This window comes from Scyliorhinus torazame, chromosome 21 (assembly GCF_047496885.1).
Source record: "Scyliorhinus torazame isolate Kashiwa2021f chromosome 21, sScyTor2.1, whole genome shotgun sequence".
Taxonomy (NCBI): Eukaryota; Metazoa; Chordata; class Chondrichthyes; order Carcharhiniformes; family Scyliorhinidae; genus Scyliorhinus; species Scyliorhinus torazame.
Genome location: NC_092727.1, coordinates 15,438,383 through 15,453,620, shown reverse-complemented (window position 1 = coordinate 15,453,620; position 15,238 = coordinate 15,438,383). Strand labels below are relative to the sequence as shown.

Sequence of the window (15,238 nt, the reverse complement as noted above, 5' to 3'; positions counted from 1 at the left end):
AGTTCATGCTGGAATCACATTCCTAGTTCATGCTGGGATCACGTTGATAGTTCATGTTTGGATCACGTTGATAATTCATCTGGAATCATGTTGACAGTTGATGCTGGAATCACGTTGATAGTTCATGCTGGATTCACGTTGATAGTTCATGCTGGAATCATGTTGATAATTCATGCTGGGTCACGTTGATATTTCATGCTGGAATCACGTTGATAATTCATGATGGGTTCGCGTTGATATTTCATGCTGGGAACACGTTGATATTTCATGCTGGAATCTCGTTGATAATTCATGCTGCGATCCCATTGATAGTTCATGCTGTGAGCACGTTGATAATTCAAGCTGAGTTTACGTTGATATTTTGCGCTGGGAACACGTTGATATTTCATGCTGGGAGCACGTTGATAGTTCATGCTGGAATCACATTCCTAGTTCATGCTGGAATCACGTTGATAGTTCATGCTGGGATCACGTTGATAGTTCATGTTGGAATCACGTTGACAGTTCATGCTGGAATCACGCTGATAATTAATGCTAAGATCACGTTGATAGTTCATGCTGGAATCACATTCCTAGTTCATGCTGGGATCACGTTGATAGTTCATGTCGGGATCACGTTGATAATTCATGCTGGGACCACGTTGATTGTTCATGCTGGAATCACATTCCTAGTTCATGCTGGGATCACGCTGATAGTTCATGTCGTGATCACGTTGATAATTCATGCTGGGAACACGTTGATGGTTCATGTCGGGATCACGTTGATAGTTCATGCTGGGAACACGTTGATAATTCATGCTGGGATTGCGTTGATATTTCATGCTGTGAGCACGCTGATATTCCATGCTGGAAACACGTTGATATTTCATGCTGGGAATACGTTGATATTTCATGCTGGAATCACGTTGATAATTCATGATGGGATCGCGTTGATATTTCATGCTGGGAACACGTTGATATTTCATGCTGGAATCACGTTGATAATTCATGCTGCGATCCCGCTGATAGTTCATGCTGTGAGCACGTTGATAATTCATGCTGAGTTCACGTTGATATTTTGTTCTGGGAACACGTTGATATTTCATGCTGGGATCACATTGATAGTTCATGCTGGAATCACGTTGATAGTTCATGCTGGGATCACGTTGATAGTTCATGCTGGGATCACGTTGATAGTTCATGTTGGAATCACGTTGACAGTTCATGCTGGAATCACGTTGATAATTAATGCTGGGATCACGTTGATAGTTCATGCTGGAATCACATTCCTAGTTCATGCTGGGATCACGTTGATAGTTCATGTTTGGATCACGTTGATAATTCATCTGGAATCATGTTGAGTTGATGCTGGAATCACGTTGATAGTTCATGCTGGAATCACGTTGATAGTTCATGCTGGAATCACGTTGATAATTCATGCTGGGTCACGTTGATAATTCATTCTGGAATCACGTTGACAGTTCATGCTGGAATCACGTTGATAATTCATTCTGGAATTACGTTGATAGTTCATGCTGGAATCACGTTGATAGTTCATGCTGGAATCACGTTGATAATTCATTCTGGAATCAGGTTGATAGTTCATGCTGGAATCACGTTGATAATTCATTCTGGAATCACGTTCCGTTCATGCTGGAATCACTTTGATAGTTCATGCTGGAATCACGTTGATAATTCATGCTGGAATCACGTTGATAGTTCATGCTGGAATCACACTGTTGCAGATGAAGCAGTTCAAACAGCATGTTCTGTGCATGCAGGGTGCACAGGTGCAGGGAGACCCTTGTGTTCATGATGCCAGACCACGTATGGGAGGTTATGCTTTTTGATATTAATCTTTTGCCGGTTATTTACTTTGCTCCTGCATCATGGATGGCTTTGTGTTGAAGTGGTGAAGAGGGAGAATCAAGAGCAAAATCTAAAAATGTAGAGGAAGAAGCAGCAGCAGCAAAACTGGGAAAAACGGGTGATGAAGGCAGAATGGTCAGAGGGCTGGGAGCTGGATAATTTTGTTACTGAACAGAAAGGGAGACCATTTGTGCTTAATTTGCAACGAGGAGATAGCAGTCCCCAAAAATTACAATGTTAACAGACATCATGAAACACGTCTTTCCTCTCACATGGCAAAGTTCCCAGTAGTCTCTGCCCAATGTGCTCAACAGGTTTCAAATGTGAATTTCAAATCCAACAAAGCACATTAATGTAGCTAAAGAGTAAAGATTTCATTTGTTTCTGCCATTTGAAATTGATGACAGTTCTATTCATGTATGAATGATTATTTAAGCATCTTCTGTAAATAGTTATGAAATATTTGGTGTGTGTTTAATTTATTTGACCTTAATCACAGGGTCATGGTTAGTGCAAATAATAATAATCTTTATTATTATCGCAAGTAGGCTTACATTAACACTGCAATGAAGTTACTGTAAAGTTTCCCTAGTCGCAACACTCCAGCGCCTGTTCGGGTACACAGAGGGAGAATTCAGAATGTCCAGTTCACCTAACAGCACATCTTTCAGGACTTGTGTGGAACCCGGAGCACCCGGAGGAAACCCACGCAGACACGGGGAGAACGTGCAGACTCCACACAGTGACTCAAGCCAGGAATCGAACCCGGGACCCTGGCACTGTGAAGCAACGGCGCTAACCACTGTGCTACCATGCCGCCCCGATATCAATACCAAATGCCCAATATCAATCTCACGGCCCACTGGGGTGAAGGAGGGCACACTTCTGCGGCCCACTCTTACCCAGCATGGAGCTCTACAAATGCAAATCCTTCTTTTTACAACTGCTCTCTTTATTGACATAGCTGCTTTTACTTTAGGTTCAAGGGGGCACCCACAACCACACGGTGAAGGCATGAAGGTGACACTGGGGAGAAAATCAGTAACAACCACACACAGAAAAAACATCACAATTGTATTAAACACATCTCTAAATGAAAGCAATGGGGCAGTTTTGATTTAATATTTCAAACAGTTGGAGGCCCTGAGTATTCCACCCCCCACCCACACAAACAAAACGAGAAATTCAACATGCAAGAGGAATTATTTTGCAATGATCTGCAGCTGACTCGGTTTGTACTGTGCAAGATCCGGGTCGCAAGCTGAGTGTATCCTGGGGATCCGGCTGCTTGGCTGCTCTCACTGTCACAATATAACATGGGCCCATGTCTTATGACTTCATCAGAGGGGGGAGGGGCGCACAAACTTTCTCACTAATGAAACTGTGGATTGCAACAACCGAAACATTCACCATTTGATTTGTAGTTTTCTCTTTACCTTGTTTCGTGAAACGGTGTGATTGAAGGCGAATATATTCTGGACGTTGTTGTTGACAACCACCAGATAGGCATGGTCGAACATCCCGTCCACTTGGATAATATCCTGGGCCCGAGCTCCTATTCCATTTTCCGACGGCAGGAAGCAGCCCAGGAGGAGGAGGACATTGCTTAAACACGTCCAGCAGCACCGCGTCTCACTCAAGATCCGCCGCAAGGACATGCCTCCCGATCGGGGCAAATCCGCCAGCATTGCAGCAACCAAAAACAAAGAGACAAATTGCATAAAAGACAGGGGCGGGGGGGGGGCACTCACTCTCTGGTCGGGACCAATTCCCCCTCCCCAGGTCCGCACGGGCAAGGGATGAGGGTTGCCGGGGGGGGGGGGGGGGGGGGGGAGGAGATCTCTTAACCTCCCCGGCTTATCGAGAATCCCATGTCATCAACATTCAAAGAGAGATAAAGTCCTGAGGTTTAGCGAAACAAAATGATTCCGAGGCAGAGGCAGGGAGGGAACCTCTGACATTCGCTACATCGGCCGCAGAACGTTACATTCTATCCCTGATCAGTCACTGATTGGAAACAATGGTCCTCGCACTGCCACCAGGCGCTGAATGAATCTGATCAGTTTCATGTCTTGCCTTGTCAATTGCATCCTCCCCCTCTGGAGTTTATTTCCTCCCCTCTCTCTGGCTGTATAAATGGAGTCTTGTTTGATCACTGCCGGATCTCCTCAGCTGGAGCAACAAGCGTCCCCCCACCCGCTGTAAACAAACACTGACTGAGGGATGGCGACGTCAGCCAGCCAGCCTGCCCTTCCTTCTCACAATTCCAACCATCAGTCTCCATTGGTCCATTTTGAACAGGAAAAGCCACCCCCCCCCCGAACGATTCTCATGCTTCTTACTTTATTTTGCACCCAGATTTTTCCCAGCACAAATATTCAGTTGGGCTTTTAAAAAAAAATTAATTGTGACACAGATTCTCCTGATAAAATGTTGAAATTTAACCTTAAAAATTATTCATTTTGTGCTCTTTATTTTTTTTTCTCTGCGATTCTTTTCAGATTAAGAAACCCTGTGAAGTTAATCCCCCCCCCCCCCCAAGTGGGATATGTAGCTTCCTCCATGATGAGCAGATCAGTTTCACTGAGTTTACAGCAGCCCTCGTTTTGCCCCCTGATTATGAAGGGAGTCACTTTATCCTTCAGCAAGACATCTCCTACTCTTCTACTTTGACAAAGGGTCACCCAGACTGGAAACATACAACATACAGTGCAGAAGGAGGCCATTCGGCCCATCGAGTCTGCACCAACCCACTTAAGCCCTCACTTCCACCCTATCCCCGTAACCCAATAACCCCTCCTAACCTTTTATTTTAGACACTAAGGGCAATTTAGCATGGCCAATCCACCTAACCTGCACGTCTTTGGACTGTGGGAGGAAACGGGAGCACCCGGAAGAAACCCACGCTGACACGGGGAGAACGTGCAGACTCCGCGAACAGTGACCCAGCGGGGAAATGTTAGCTCTCTTCTCTCTCCACATATACTGTCAGGACTGCTGCTATTGTCCGGTATATTCTGTTGTTGTTTTCTTCTACCCCAACCGTCCCCCGTTCAGCAAAATGCTCCCCCCCTTCCCACCCCCACTTCCTAAGCTCTACTTCCTTGATGTCCTTAATACTGGTCCTAGGTCCAGAGACTAGCTGAACAATGATCGGGTTTCTATGTCCCTCTGATGAAACTCCTGTCGAGGCAGGTGAAATAACGCACAAGGAGATTGTGATTTTTAAGTTGTGTTAAGATAACCCATTAGAATACTGTGGCCACCAATTAGGAGATTGGAGTATTCGGTGATAGCGATTTCAGGCCATGCGCCGCATTGGGTGGATGTGGTCCTGGAGAGAGGGGGGGGGGGGGTAGAATGGATGCGGGGTTGTTAGGGGACTGAAGTTTTTGTGATAAGATCAGGAAGGTGATTGAGGAGTATGTAGGATCTACTGTACAAGGGAAGTATCGCAGGCGTGGTGTGGGAGGCCCTGAAGGCGGTAGTGAGGGGAGAGGTGATATCGTTCAAGGCCAAGTTGGATAAAGAAGAGAGGGAAGAACGTCAAAGGCTGGTAGAGGAGATGTTGGAGGTGGACAGGAGGTGCACAGGAGATGCAGATCTGACCCTTTTGGACACGAGGAAGGAGCTTCAGGCTAGTTTTGACCGATTGTCTACAGGCGGTGCGCCAACTGAAGCGGGCAAGGGGAGCAGTTTATGAATATGGGGGGAAAGCAGGGCATGTGTTGGCAGGCCAGCTTCGGAGGGAGACGACGACGAGTGCGGGATAGGATGGGGAAATTGGTGTTGGCTCTGGAGCAGATCACTAAAGTTTTTGAGGAGTTTTATGAGAAGCTGTATAGGTCGAAGCCACTGGGAGAAAAACAAGGGATGAGGGAGTTCCTGGATGGATTGGAGTACCCGAGGCTGGTGGAGAAAGATAGGGCTAGGCTAGAGGGGCCATTGGGGGATCAGGAGGTAAAGGAGACAATCGGGAAGATGGCAGGGCCGGATGTGTTCCCGGTGGAGTTGTATAAGAAGTTCAAAGACAAGTTGGCACAGTGATGGTGGGGGTGTCTGAGGAGGGGATAGGGAGGGGGGTGCTACCATAAACTTTGGGACAGGCTCCCTATTGTTAAAGAAAGACAAGGGCCCGATGGAGTGTGGGTTGGATAAGCCCATATCTTTATTGAATGTAGATGCCAAGATACTGGTGAAGGTGCTGGTGGTTATGCTGGACGGATGCCTCCAGACGGTGATAGGGGAAGACCAGACAGGATTTGTGAAAGGAAGGCAGCTGTTCTCGAATGTCAGTAGGTTATTAAATGTGATCATGACGCCGGCCAAGGGAAAGGAGACGGAGCTGGTGGTGGCGCTAGATGCGGAAAAGGCGTTCGATCGGATAGAGTGGGGGTACTTGATGGCGGTCCGAGAGAGATTTGGGATTGGGCCGAGGTTTACGGAGTGGGTACGGCGATTGTATAGGGAACCTATGGCGAGTGTCCACACAAATAATATGCGTTCGGGGTACTTTGCTCTGCATGGGGTACCAGACAAGGGTGTCCTATGTACTCTCTGATACTTGCATTGGCGATCGAGCCATTGGCCATCGCTTTAAGGAGTTCGGGACTGTGGAAAGGGGTAGTGCAGAGGGGGGGGGGATGGGGGTTGTACACGGACGATGTATTGTATATTTCAGAGCCGCGTACGTCGGTGGGGAACATAATGGGACTTCTCCAAAGATTCAGGTCGTGTTCAGGGTATAAACCAAATTTGGAGAAGTGAGTATTTTATGGTGGGCCAGGCAGGAAAGGGGGCAGGAGTGGGGGGGGCTGCCGTTTCACAGGGCGGCAACCCACTCAGGTACCTGGAGGTGCAGGTTGGGAGCGGGGGCGGGGGCAGGAGGGGGGGGCTCCGTAGGTACAATTTGACTAACTTGTGGGAGGGTGAAGACCAACTTGACAAGCTGGGACAATCTCCCCCTGTCATTGGCGGGCCGGGTGCAGGTGATTGAAATGAATGCTGGCGGCGAACACGGAGAAGGTTGGGCCGTGGCGGGGGGTAATCCCAGTGGGTTACGATGGACGAAGGTTCGTGCAGGGGGTTGGGATTGAGGGCGCTGGCAACGGCGCCCACCTCCGATGGCACCAGGCAAGTACTCTGGGATACCGGTGGTGGTGGCAACGCTGAAGATTTGGAGGCAGTTGAGGCAGCATTTTAAGCTGGGGGCTGGATCAAGGGAGATTTAGATTAGGAGGGATCATAGGTTTGAGCCGGGAAGGTTGGACGGGAGGCTTCGGAGATGGGAGGGGAGAGGGAATCAAGGTAATAAAAGACCTGTTCCTGCGGGACGTTTTGCGAGGTTGGAGGAGTTGGTGGAGAAGTACAGACTGGTGCAAGGGGAAGGGTTTAGGTACCTGCAGCTCTGAGACTTTGTAAGGAAGGTCTTTCCGAGCTTCCCGATAGAACCAGCTCCCTTGTTGTTGGATGAAGGGGATTGGAGAAGGGGTGGTGACGGGGATTTACAGGAGAGGTGGATAGGGTATCCATGGAAGAGATTAAGGCCAAGTGGGAAAAAGAGTTGGGGGAGGTAATGGAAGAAGGTCTGTGGTGTGGTGTGAGGTACTGCGAAGGGTGAATGTTTCAACCTCATGCGTGAGGTTGGTGCTGATACAACTGGAGGTCATGCATTGGGCGCACCTCACGAGGGCGAAGATGAGACAGCTTCTTGAGGGAGTGGAGGATATCTGTGAGCGGTGTGGGAAGGGCCCCTCAAACCATGTATATATGTTTTGGTCCTGCCTGAAGCTAGAGAGGTATTGGAGGGAGGTCTTTAGCATAATCTCGGGGATAGTGCACGTGGTCTTGGGACCAGGTCCCCTAGAGGCCATTTGCGGGGTGTCGGACTGGCCTGAGCTCCAGGCGGGTGCAGGAACGGATGTTTTAACTTTCGCCTTGCTGATAGCCTGGAGGCTTGTTAATTTATTTTTGGAATGTATGAATTAATGTATCAGCCTGTATATTGATGGGGCTGTTTTTTGGGATTGTTGCTTTGTTTTACTTTTGTTGTTTATTTTTCTGTTGTTGTTTGTTTGCTGCCAACTAGAAGGACAAGGGCAGCAGGTAGCTGGGAACACCCCCACCTGGGTGTTTCCCTCCACTCACCACCCTGACTTGGAAATATATCGCCATTCCTTCACTGTTGCTGGGACAAAATCCTGGTATTCCCTCCCTCTGCACTGTAAATTCTATGAAAACAGCACTGTGGGTGTACCTACACCGCAGGGACTGCAGCGGTTCAAGAAGGCAGCTCACCACCACCTTCTGAAGGGCAACTAGGGATGGGCAATAAATGCTGGCCTAACCAGCGACGCCCACATCCTGTCAGTGAATTTTTAAAAATAGACTGTTGCTTGCATGTTATTTATTTTTAGTGATAGAATGTTATCGGAAGTTACACTGATTGCACCAAGTTTGTCTGATCTGATTCTGTGCCCTATGGATTTTGGCTGACGTGGAATCAGGCAGTTTACAAATCAACCCAGCATCTGAGAAACTGGAGAAGTACATGTGCATAAGACACAGAGATTCAGTCCAAAGCACAAGGTCCAGCCACCACGTGACTCCACTAGATACTTGGCAGTGGGAGTGATTATCTGTAAGGTACAAGTGATTTGACTGCTTAAGGGAATGGCTGGCACCACATAATCTGACTAGAAATCAATGGTAGACCCAAATTTATTATTGTACAGACACAAATTGTTCATTCTACGTGAACGGCTTTGAACTGAGAAACGTGAAAAGGCACCAGACGCGGAAATATCTTTCATTGATGTATTTTTTTAAAGTTACTTTGTTCCAAAAATATGCAGACATTATTATTTAACAAGACTTCAGGGTAACGGGATGATGCTGCATCATGGAACGTATAACATCTATTTGTCATGATTTTTAACATATCAAACTTTTGAGATTGAGGTATGGTTAGGTGACGGATGCACGACCTCATGATATTCCGTGATAGGGGAACAACAAACCAAATGATTTCTTCTGGAGGAACATGTGTTCAACAATGGAGCATGCCATCTCAATTGCAAATCCTCACATCAAGTCCCCACTTTTGTGTACACTGTCTGCAGAGTTAATGGTTTCTTGACACATACTGTAGTCACTTTTATAATGTAGGAAACACAGCAGCCAATTTGAGCACAGAAAGCTCCCACAAACACAAGTGTGATTACGGAACAAAACCAGGAAATACCGAAACATTCAGCAGCCACAGAGAGAGAACCCAAAGATGTTACCAGACCTGCTGAGTAGTTCCAGTATTTTGTGTTTAGGTTTTACATTTCCAAGAGCCTCAGTATTTTGTTTCTGCAAAATGCTGAACCATTGGTGTTTCCTGCTGACACTTAAGGTGCAGAATGTTGAACCGCACAAAAGATAGAGAGAGAAAGTATGAGCTTTATTGAACTTTCGTAATAACAACCAGACGGTCTGTTTTTATGATGTTAATTGAAGGGTAAATATTGGCCAGGACACTGGGAGGTCTTCCCTGCTCGTCTTCAAAGTAGTGTCGCGGACGTGTGGCACAGTGAAACGGTGGTTAGCACTGTTGCCTCACAGCGCCAGGGACCCGGGTTCGATTCCGGCCCCAGGTGACTGTCTGTGTGGAGTTTGTACGTTCTCCCCGTGTCTGCGTGGGTTTCTTCCGGGTGCTCCGGATTCCTCCCACAGTCCAAAGATGTGCAGGTTAGGTGGATGGGCCATGCTAAATTGCCACTTAGTGTCCAACGGTTAGGTGGGGTTACAAGATTGCAGGGGAGCGCTCCTAGGTAGAGTGCTCTTTCAGAGGGTCAGGGCAGACTCGATGGACCGAATGGCCTCTCCGTCTGCACTGTAGAGTTCTATGAACACTGACATTCCATGAAAAAAATCTTTTACACCAACCTGCGAGGACAGATGGAACATCACCTTAGCTGAAATATGGCGCATTGAACAGTGTAGCGCCTCATCGGTGCTGCCCTGTAATTGCTACATTCTGAAGTGCTTATAATTTATATTTTCAAATTGAAACGTTGGTCCCTGATCTCCATTTCACTTTTGTAGCTTGCTTGTCCTTCGGTATCTCCTCGTTCCGTCTATTTTTCATTCTATATACAAGATGTTCAATAGTATTTTACTGGCATCACTGATGAGGGAGATGGTCCTGTTACCCGCATTCAGTCAAATCCACCCTCTTTGGTAATGATATAAATATTTATATTATCCATAATCTTCAGAGCATTCTGTGGTTGTTGACATTGAGGACAGAGAAGTGAAAGACGGGCTTGTTAGGTGAACTGGACATTCTGAATTCTCCCTCTGTGTACCCGAACAGGTGCCAGAGTGTGGCGACTAGGGGCTTTTCACAGTTACTTCATTGCAGTTTTAATGTAAGCCTACTTGTGACACTAATAAGATTATTATTATAAGAAATAGTCACCGCTTTTACATTAATTTAAACAATCAATATAATAACAATAAATAACTTTGATGCAGAATTGGAATCGCCAGACAAGCAATGATTGAACAAACTAATATTTGGAAAATGACTAAATGTAAACTCCTTTTTTTAAGCATAAATTTAGAGTACCCAATTAATTTTTTCCAATGAAGGGGCAATTTAGCGTGGTCAATCCACCTACCCTGCACATCTTTGGGCTGTGGGGGCGAAACCCACGCAAACACGGGGAGAATGTGCAAACTCCACACAGACAGTGACCCAGAGCCGGGATCGAACCTGGGACCTCGGCGCCGTGAGGCAACAGTGCTAACCACTGCGCCACCTTGCTGCCCTGCTAAATGTAAATACTTTAACGAATTGGTGTCAGTTATGGTGGAGAATGTGGAGATGCCGGCGTTGGACTGGGGTGAGCACAGTAAGAAGTTTTGCAACACCAGGTTAAAGTCCAACAGGTTTGTTTCGATGTCACTAGCTTTCGGAGCGCTGCTCCTTCCTCAGGTGAAGAAGAAGGAAAAGAGATCAATTATTTTTAATTTTGACGATGAAATGAACTGATTGACATACAAATGATTTTTGTTTAAATCATGTAATGGGGTGTCGCTGGCTGGGTCAGCATTTATTGCCCATTCCTAATTGCCCTCTGTTTCAGAGGGTATTTGAGAGTCAACCACATTGCTGTGGATCTGGAGTCACATGTAGGCCAGACCAGGTGAGGGCGGCAGATTTCTTTCCCTAAAGGAGATCAGTGAACCAGATAGGCTTTTATGGCAATTGACAATAGTTTCATGGTCACCATTACTGAGACTAGCTTTATATTCCAGGTTTCTCTTTTATTAATTAGTTGAATTTATTCATTGAATTTAAATTCCACCAACTGCCACGGTGGGGTTTGAACCCCTGTACCAATTCATTAGCCTGGGCCTCTGGATTACTAGTCCAGTGACATTACCACAACCCCACCATCTCCCCCAGGGAGGGCATTGAGAGCGACGCACGATAGGTGCAGCTGGAGGAGGAAAGTGCATGTTGCCACAGCAACCCGGCCCCCCTGGGATACCTGCGCCACCGCACACACACACACACACACACACACACACATCATTTATATAACCCTACGTCAGCCGACATTGGGAGCAGGTTGATGACATGACCCTGAGCAAAGTTTTCCCAGCAGCAGTAGCAGAAATGCTCCTGTACCTGACTTTTCCCGGTCACACAATCTGCTACATGTGGGGGGGGGAAAGTAGCTCCAGAACTGCATTGGAGTCGGAAAAACAATCAGATGACCTAAAACAGCTGAAGTGCAGGCTGTATTAAAATCACTTGTTTACACCATCCGAGTCCCTCAGGTATTGCATTCGGTTCCTCAAATTTTCTTTACAATTAGGCATTAATGAAACCTCTACAGGTTCCTATTTTGCAGTGTTAACAGGGTTCATTTGTGTTGTGGTTGTTCTTGGATGGGTTATCCAGAAGTTTGGACTAATAATCTAGCAAGACTTAACTTCAAATCCCTCCACCACAACTTGAGATTTTAAATTCGGTTTTGTGAAAAGATGATTTCTGTAAAAGTGATTTCAAATCTGTTGGATTGTTGGAAAAACCCAACTAATTTGCAAATATGAAATGAAAATCGCTTATTGTCACAAGTAGGCTTCAAATGAAGTTACAGTGAAAAGCCCCTAGTCGCCACAATCCGGCGCCTGTTCGGGGAGGCTGGTACGGCATCTGGCTTTGCCTATTCATGGCTCTAGCTGATAGCAATTTGGTTGGTACTTAACTACATTAAGAAATGATCTCACAAACTTTGGAGCTGCACTAGATTGCTGCAAAGCACGGCGTGGATTGCAACACTACTTTTCCTGAGCAGTGAATGTCAGCCTGACGAATGTGATATAAAATAGTTACTTTAGAGATACTAGTTAATGTAATGTAGAAATAAGCCACTTTGATTCTGGCAGTTAGGGACAAAGGGATTTGAGACCGCATGGAAAAAGCAGGAAGAGGTGTGTCTATGAGAGTGATGCTGCATTGATAGGGGCCAGAGAAAGGGATTGGAAGTGAGCCAATCAGAATAGATCAAACAAGTCAGGAGGGATATAGGCTGACCTATGGGCGTCGAGTATGTGAAACTTGATACCATTTGAATTGATTTGCAGAGATCCCTTTGTTTCTTTGTTCATTCGCTTTCTGGAGTATAGGAGACTGGATGTCTCTTATGTTTCTGTAAGATGAATCAAGCTTGCAAGCTAAATAAATAACTTCTTTTTACATGCAAATCCATCTCAACTTTTATTGAGGCCAGACTGACGGAGAAAGAAATTTGGGAATCAACATTTGGTGCCGAAAACCGGGATTTCTCAGGACGGTCCTGATCCAACTGCGAAATCAGAATTAGACTGATTATGAACAGGAGGATGGGGAACAAAGGGCCCTCAATGTAGAACTGGAAAACGACCGCGCATTGATTGTTCCCCTCTTCTTATCGTCTGATTAGTCTGGTCACTCGCGGTTGGCACAGAAAGACCGCCTCGACGAAATCACACGTCAGTCTGGGGATTAGCAATTTAATTGATGGGATTTCATATTGTTGTTTTGGCTTGGGTTAGGGTTTTGGGTTGATGGGACATCTCAAATGATGATTCAATTCCAAGTATAAGGGTTCAGAGGCTGATGTGACTTCAGTAATGAAGGTTCAGTCTATTATATGGGTTCAGGGGCTGATGTGACTTCAGTAATGAAGGTTCAGTCTATTATATGGGTTCAAGGGCTGATGTGACTTTAGTAGATGAAGGTTCAGTCCAGTATAACTGTTTTTAAATCTGAAGATGGTTCAACTCTATGTGTGAGTGTTTTAAATATATAGTTGATTAAGCTAAAATTGTCTCCTTGGACTGTATTGGCGAAAAACGCAGTTCCGAGGTCTAGTTGAGATTGTGGGGAATGCTGCATATTGGTTGAAGCAGAAGTCTCTCAAAGGGTTAACAGCAGCAGGCGAAGTTGAAAACAGACAGTGCTTCTCACTCAGGCTTTGAGATAACAGCAGCAGCCTGTAGTGAAATCGGATACCTTTCCTTTGAGTCAGTGAACACCAGCAAAGTTACGTTTTGAATTAATTAAAGGAAACCAGTGGGTTTCTCCACCTCTTTGATAAAAGTTATTATTTTCGAAAGCAATTGATTGAAATTGCCAGAATCTTAAGTTTTACTTACTTGAAATAAGGTTTATCTCATTTTATCTGGAGATTAATAGAAACTTAAAGAAGATCATGGACACCATTTTAAAAAGTGTCAATCTGGAGATGATAGTTGATTTTGCTAATACTTATGTGTATGTAAAAGAAAAAAAACTTGTTAAAAGAAAAATTGTTAAGATAAAGAAATAATTAAGTTGTAAATGTTATACAAGTTTGTGTTAAGCAAATTGTAAATTTAGTTCTGAGTTGAGATCAGAGCTAAGCTTGCAAGTTGCAGTAATTCAATTTGAATTTTCAAACATTTTTAAGTTTAAAAAAAAAGAGCAAATAGAGAAAAGAAGGACACAGATCTTGAATGCGTTGAATAGCACATTTCAAAGGCCCATAAATCTTTCTGTTATCTTAGACCTAAAACCTAGGAAGACTGAGGAGCCAGAGGAATTTCTGGAGCGTTTTAATGAAATCTACCGGGGGCAGTCAGGCGATTTGCTGTATCAAAATGGTCAGAATTCCCCTCAATACTGTGCTATGTTAATGCATTGCCTATCACCTTCTGTGGTTACTGCTGTGAAATGTAATAACATGAATTGGACAGAGAACGAACCTTCCCAGATGGCAAGGGCAGTCAGATTTTACTGGAAGGAGGGTGTAGGCCAAGAAGGAGGCTCAGTTACAAAGGTTAAGACTGAGTATGTAATGAAAAAGGATGATCTGCGACCCCAACAAGCGGCAGAAACGGTAGTTTACCAGCAGGGGCCCCAATATAGTGACTTTGGGTGGGTGGATCAGCGAAGAGGAGGATGAGACAACAGTGCTATATTTCTATCACCCCCCAGTGGTGGACGTTAGACGTTGAACAGTCACTGCATCACGTTACCCTGGCCTATGACAGAACTGGACGAAACAGGGAGTTGGAGGACAAATACCGGCCATTACTTGAGACCGAATGGCCAGTCAAGGTTACAGCCACAGTCACGGGAAAAGAAGGTACAGCCGATTTTGTTACAATATCACCACATTTATGGCCACAGTCAGCTTCGGTAAGCCCTCATATTACACGTCAGGTCCATGACCAGTACCATGCCAGGGATATGGGGCGAATGGTCAGCATCTTACCGCAGCTCGTCAGAATAGGTATGAGATATACCTTTTGAACAATCCACGTCTGACATTTAAATACTGTACCACTATCAATCCAGCCTGTTTTCTTAGCGGTCCCCTGTCCATGAGGACGCGCCTGGTCAAGAATGTTTAGCCTTGATTCAGGAAACTACCACAATAAGGGGCGATTTGAGTGACATTTCGTCAGAACAACCTGACATGATTATGTGTGGTCAAATATCCCACCGGGGTTTAGTTAATGACCTACTGCAGGCCCTCCTTATGCCAGCGCAGATTTCCGTTATTAAATGCTCTGCCCACACGAATGGTACAACCCCAGTTGACGTTGGTAATGAACGAGCAGATCGTGCAGCGCGAACAGCCGCGCAAATTCAGCAAGTGATGGTGCCTAAGATGTTAAGTCAGACTAAACGATCTACTATAAATATGTCTGCTTCTGACAAGTCAATGCCAACCATCCAAAACGTCATAAGGTTACAGGAGGACGCTCCTGAGAGTGATAAACAAATGTGGAAACGGTTAGGTTGTACATATGATTCTGTTTCCTCTTTATGGACCACGCCTGCACATCAGACTTGTATGTC

At 45.5% G+C, this 15,238-nt stretch overlaps 1 protein-coding gene across 2 annotated transcripts in view; it reads right to left on the bottom strand.

Moving 5' to 3' along the window:
- sidt2 (SID1 transmembrane family, member 2) overlaps positions 1–4,076 on the bottom strand; it is a 103,682-nt gene extending 99,606 nt beyond the window's left edge. For both annotated transcript variants that reach the window (XM_072486542.1, XM_072486543.1), the window contains exon 1: positions 3,285–4,076. In XM_072486542.1, coding sequence (XP_072342643.1) covers positions 3,285–3,569 — 285 coding nt within the window. In that variant the 5' untranslated portion in view covers positions 3,570–4,076. The remainder of the gene's footprint in view (positions 1–3,284) is intronic.
- Positions 4,077–15,238: the final 11,162 nt, after the last annotated feature.